Source organism: Pteropus vampyrus, unplaced genomic scaffold, assembly GCF_000151845.1.
Source record: "Pteropus vampyrus isolate Shadow unplaced genomic scaffold, Pvam_2.0 Scaffold199, whole genome shotgun sequence".
Lineage (NCBI taxonomy): Eukaryota > Metazoa > Chordata > Mammalia > Chiroptera > Pteropodidae > Pteropus > Pteropus vampyrus.
This window is the reverse complement of record NW_011888980.1, coordinates 2,718,138-2,723,769: the sequence shown is the minus strand read 5'-3', so window position 1 is coordinate 2,723,769 and position 5,632 is coordinate 2,718,138. Positions and strand designations below refer to the sequence as shown.

The window sequence follows — 5,632 nt, the reverse complement described above, 5'->3', positions numbered from 1 at the left end:
AAGTCTCTCTCAGTCAGCATATGTAAGAGTCTTTTTTTTTTCTTATCTATTCAGCCACTCTATCTTTTGATTGAAGCATTTAATCCATTTACATTTAAAGTAATTGTTGCTAGATATGTAGTTACTGCCATTTTATTATTCATTGTTATCTTTTTTTCTTTTTTCTTCTTAAAGAAGTCCCTCTAACATTTCCTATAATAGTGGCTTGATGATGATAAACTCCTTTAGTTTTTTCTTGTCTGGGAAGCTCTTTGTCTGTCTTTTGATTCTAAATGATAGCTTTGCTGGGTAGAGTGATCCTGGTTGTAGATCCTTGCTTTTTATCACTTTGAATATTTATGCCAATCTCTTCTGGTCTGCAAAGTTTCTGTTGAGAAATCAGCTGACAATCATGAGCACTTCCTTGCATGTAACTAACTGTTTTTCTCTTGCTGCTTTTTAAGATTCTCTCTTTGTTTTTAACCTTTGACATTTTAATTATGATGTGTCTTAATGTGGGCCTCTTTGGGTTCATCTTGTTTGAGACTCTCTGAGCTTTCATGTTTTCTATTTCCACTTTTATGTTTTCTATCTCTTAGTTCTGAATTCATCTACTCTTCTAAGTTCATTGACCATCCTTATAACCAGTGTTTTGAACTCTGCATCTGGTATTTTAACTGGTCAGAGGTAGAAATATCTGTGAAGCCACTGCCGAAATGTAAGAAATGGGTGGGCATGCTGTATTATATTGCTTTTTTTGTCCTATATATTGATATACTGGACTCAATAGTGATAATATATTTAGACATAAATACATATCAAATAATAGATATCTCAGAATAAATACGTATTCATCTATATAGATATATATTCATTCTGGGTTTTCTACTTTGCTTGGGAAGGAGGAAAAACCTAATTGTTTTTGCTTCACCACTAACACCAGATAAGTGTTTCTGGTTCATCTCTTGACTCTCATCCCAGTTCCCGCAGCTACCAGTCAGGAAATAGTGGTAGTCGGGAAGATATTTTCTTTCATACATTCCCCTACCTACCAACAGAGGTTTCACTGGAATAAATTAAACCAAGAACGTGAAGTATTGTGGGGTTTACCTATTATTTATTGTTATATAACAATCTGCTCAAAACTTAGTGTCTTGAAGCAACTGTAGTTCATTACTTGCCATCATTTCAGAGTTGGCCAGCTTAGCTGGGTTGTTCTTCCCTATTGGGAATCATCTGGGGCTGCTCATGCAGCTGTTGTCATCTGGAGGCTTAGATGGGGCTGGGTAATCCAAGATGGCCTCATTTACATGTCTAGTGGTTGGTGCTGGCTCTCAACTCCACATGGTCTCTCCAGAAGGGTAGCTGGCTCTCTACATGGTGGCTCAGGCTTCCAAGAAGGTAAAATGAAGCTGCAAAGCTTCTTAACGCTTAGGCTCTGGCACTTCCACAACATCACTTACACTTCGTGCTGTCAGTCAAAGCCAAGCATAATGCCAGCCCAGAGTCAAATATGAGAGTGGACTTAGCTGCCACTTAAGGATGAGATCGATTGTATGAATTTTATGGCCATTTTTAATCCCCTGAACAGGGATTGAACAAAATTCCATCTGTAAAGTGCCTAATAGCCCAAAGCAATTAAATTCAAAATGTTAATTCTTGTTCTTGTTTTTGTTGTTTGCCTTTTCTTCTGAATAAAAAAATACTTTTCCGGGGTAAAGAAGTGAGTTTTTCTTTAGATGAAAGTTAATCAAAATATATGAGACAAAAAACATCCATATAGCATACTTTGAACTAGTATTAAATACCTGAACATACAGGTCATATAAGAATTTGAGGTGTTGCAGAGAAAATATTTGATCAAAATGTGATTAATTTGCCAGACCTAAAGAAGAAAAAAAAAGAAAAATTTATTTTAATGATATAAAATTAAGTGTCCCACTTAAAAGTTCCAAAGATTTAAAAAGTGTTACCCTCCACTTTTGTATTTTATCTGACTTTTGATCTTTCATATTCCTTTATATTGATATTTTAGGAACTAGAGGATCCTAAAAATCCCAGCACAATGCTCCTCAACAGAGACACCAATCCAAGTAAAGATGGTATGGAAATCGAGTCTCCCCGGTGTTCGGTATGTCTGTAATATGGTACACAGGAAACTGTACATATGAGAATTATGAAAATTCAAACTATTGAGTACCTGATGGCATGCCTCGAGGGCCATAGGGAAAACAAACATTTCACTTCACTGACTTACCCTTTTTCGGCACAGCAAAATGCAACTCTTTCATGGGCAGGGGAGCATGAGTGCTAAATTGTTTCCATGATAATGGAAATGCAATTGAAAGAGCCATTTACCAGTCTTGGCCCACTTCCTATTTGTTGCTCTTTCAATAGAATTGACTAGAATTGAAAGGAAACTGCACTGGGCTAAAAGACCCAAGTTTGGGCTTTCACTTTGGCCTCCTTGGCCTTTCAATTTAACCACCTAAGAAGCCTCTTACGAATAATGGAATTAGTAGGCAGAAGGCTCTATAAAATAAAGTTTTCTTCCTTCGATATAAGATTTTAGATGGAGAAGGGGACTCTGAGGAAATATTAATTGTACTTTCTGCCAACAGCTATTCCCAAACACTATTGGGAATGTAACTATTGGCTTTGGTAAAATATTCCAGTGAATAAGGACAATTACAGCTTCCTTTGCACTGCTTTTCCTGAACATTCCAAGGCCTTTGGACACCAGGATGAAGCTCTGATATTTAGATTATCTGGCTCTCTTTCTTCTTTAAAAGAAATGGCGCCTTACTCAAAACAAATGTTGGAAACCCTCTGCTGTTTCTCTCCTTGGTAACACAGAATTTTAGAGCTGGAAAGATCTTAAAGACTTTAGAATCCATTTTATAATGCAGGCTTTCAATGATGTGCCTAAATAACATCTTTTGCGGGGAACGAATCTGAGACTTGACCATCTGGTGTTTGTTCCACATTGCCACAGTTGACTTGGTCTAGTTAGGCAGTAATATCTTCCAAAGACAGATGCTTCTGTTTGCATGGTTATTTGTTATCCTATTTGTTGTAGGGTTTGTGGGTCTGCCAGATGATTACACTTCCATCAATCTCATGACTTCCCACTTTTTTCCCCACAGCTGCCAGAATTATATGCAATTGTCGAGAATTTTAATAAGAACAACAAGAAATCGAATCTTCTAAAAACTTACAGTATTTTACCTAGTGAAGCACAGAAAACACTTAGTCAAAACCTGAACACCATGCTATTCACCATCGAAAGTGATGTGAGAAAAGATGCCCAACCTGTTTATACCTGCAAAGTGCTCAGAAAAAATGAAGAGAGGCCGACATCTATGACCGAACTCCTATACTGCAGCCTACTGACCAGCTCACTCTCTCCAGTAGAGAGACTCTCCAGATCCCAGCAGAGACTACTCCAGTATGGGATCCCTCCTCCCTCACACACTTTTCCTTATGAGATTCTCATCAATTACTCTAACGCTTTGGCCACCACACAGAAGATTCAGAGCACCCAAATAATACCCAGGCTGGGTGCTTCCCACATCAAGCCAGAAAAATTTACCTTTGAAGATAAAATTTCTGCATATTTATTAGTTGATCCAGGTAATCTAAACAGATAAGGCCAGAATATGAGTGTGTGGTAGAAAATGAGTGAAAATTTTACTACAAACTTTACCTACATTTCTAGAGCTGAAACAGTCAAATATTAACCTATGAGAATTTTGCAGTTCTGGGGTTCATGTCTGATGCTCTTGTTGCCTACCATGGCAATGAGAAATAGAAGACAGGGAATCAAACATTCCAGGATCAAATCTCAAACTCATTCGCCAAAAAGAAGTTATTATTTAGACATGACACTTAAACTTATTTTTATAAAATGGGCCGGTTAAACTTGGACTCTAAAGCACCCATGACTATTTGTTTCTTGTTTTGTGAAGTTAGTCAAATATTTACTGAATAATGGCTTATCTTTCTTAGGTATCTTGACTTTTGTTCAACTGAGGCTTTTTAAAGGTTTTTTTTTTTTTTTCATGAAACTTTACCTTTTCCTTATTATTGCATCTCTACAAACAAGAGGAAACTCTCTCTTTATTTCTGATTCTTTAATAGGGAGCTACCCATAAAAGGACAAAGACCATACAGAGAAAATTTAAAATATATAAAATATATGATGGTAAGTTTTAGTGAGAAGGGGGTGTCTTATTCCTAAATTCATCATTTTTCTTATATAATTTGTGGGAAGTAATATTTTGTAATTCTGTGTAGCTATAAAAAATGATTAAACCATTGATAAAATATTTGAACCCCTCTAAAGTAAGTTCTTGACTCAAGAGAAGACCATTTGCACAGTAAATATTTTGACACCACCATTTTTATATTAAAAGTAGTAGGAGAGATGGAAAGAACAAATTCAAGAGACTAAATTGATTACTCTGATCATATTTGGTATAAGGTGCTGGAAGAATCTTTGCTATAACTCCCTACATCAATGTCTGGCAGATCCTAATGTTGGTTTCAAATCCCTTTGATAGAATCATACTTTATGTGTTTTGGAGCCCAGGCAGAAATAGAAATTAAAGCAATGTAGGAATGACCTACATAAATCCACAAAACTATGCAGGTAAAGTCTGGGACCAGAGAGGAAAAAACACAGAAAGTACTGAAGATCAATAAGAACTGGCAAAAAGCCTACTGAGGAAGTACTGAAGGTTTTGGATGTTTGATAGGTCTTAAACATTTATGGCTTTGCTATCCACAGGGGCCAAATTGTTCCTTCTTCCTCATAGATTGCCTGCTATCTCCCTAACCTCCAGAGGTCTCTCATGTGCCCTCCCAGACTCTGTTGAAGTCTCTTCTCTGCCTCCACGACCTCATTTTTTTAAAGATCCTGGAGGTAGAATTTCTGGGACATGTCCTGTCTATTCAAGGAATATGCATGAAGCCAGGTAGGCATCCATATGAGGAATGTCCAGTAATTCCTTAGGTATAATTGATATTAAAACAATTTATCTTTTACTGTCCTACAGTTCCCAGTATTGCTATAATTTTATCAGCCAGTCAGTCCTTAAAGTATTCTCAGTCCAGGAGAACTTTAGGATCCCTAATATACTAAAGAATAGAATAGAACATACCTTTACTAGCACCAAGCACTGGAGGAGGAAAAGGGAGTGGATGCTGCATTTTGTTCTTCTACCTTATGAGTGCCTCTTGCTCAGGCTAAATTTTGTAGCACCATGTAGGTTAGGAATGTGTTTGACAAAAAAATAATAGAAAAGCCAAATAGGACACATTCCAGGTAGGAAGAGGAGGAGAGGACAAAGAGCCACATTGGCTAGTTTGGTCTGCTTCTAATAGGAAGCAAAGCTTCCTCAGAACACACCTCCCTACATCTTGTTGGCCAAAATTGTGTTCAGTGTCCACCCTTACTGCAAGGAAGGCTAGTGAACAGAGTTCTGAGCTTTCCATCCCCTATAGGAAAGGAAGGCAGAAGAGGATTATAGTGAGCCAACCTCTAGTGTCTACCACAGGGCACAACATACAGCTCTTTAGGAATCAAAATCATCAATTCTATGGTCGCCTTTTGCCAAATATCCCTTTCCTTCTTTCTAGCACCAGTTCTTGC

General features: G+C 37.3%; 1 protein-coding gene across 1 annotated transcript in view; it reads left to right on the top strand.

The window, feature by feature from the left end:
• CUNH9orf153 (chromosome unknown C9orf153 homolog) overlaps positions 1-5,632 on the top strand; it is a 32,083-nt gene that overhangs the window by 12,245 nt on the left and 14,206 nt on the right. The window contains exons 3-4 of the mRNA XM_011372082.2: positions 2,015-2,110; positions 3,126-3,612. Of these exons, the coding sequence (XP_011370384.2) occupies positions 2,045-2,110; positions 3,126-3,612 (553 nt within the window). The 5' untranslated portion in view covers positions 2,015-2,044. The remainder of the gene's footprint in view (positions 1-2,014; positions 2,111-3,125; positions 3,613-5,632) is intronic.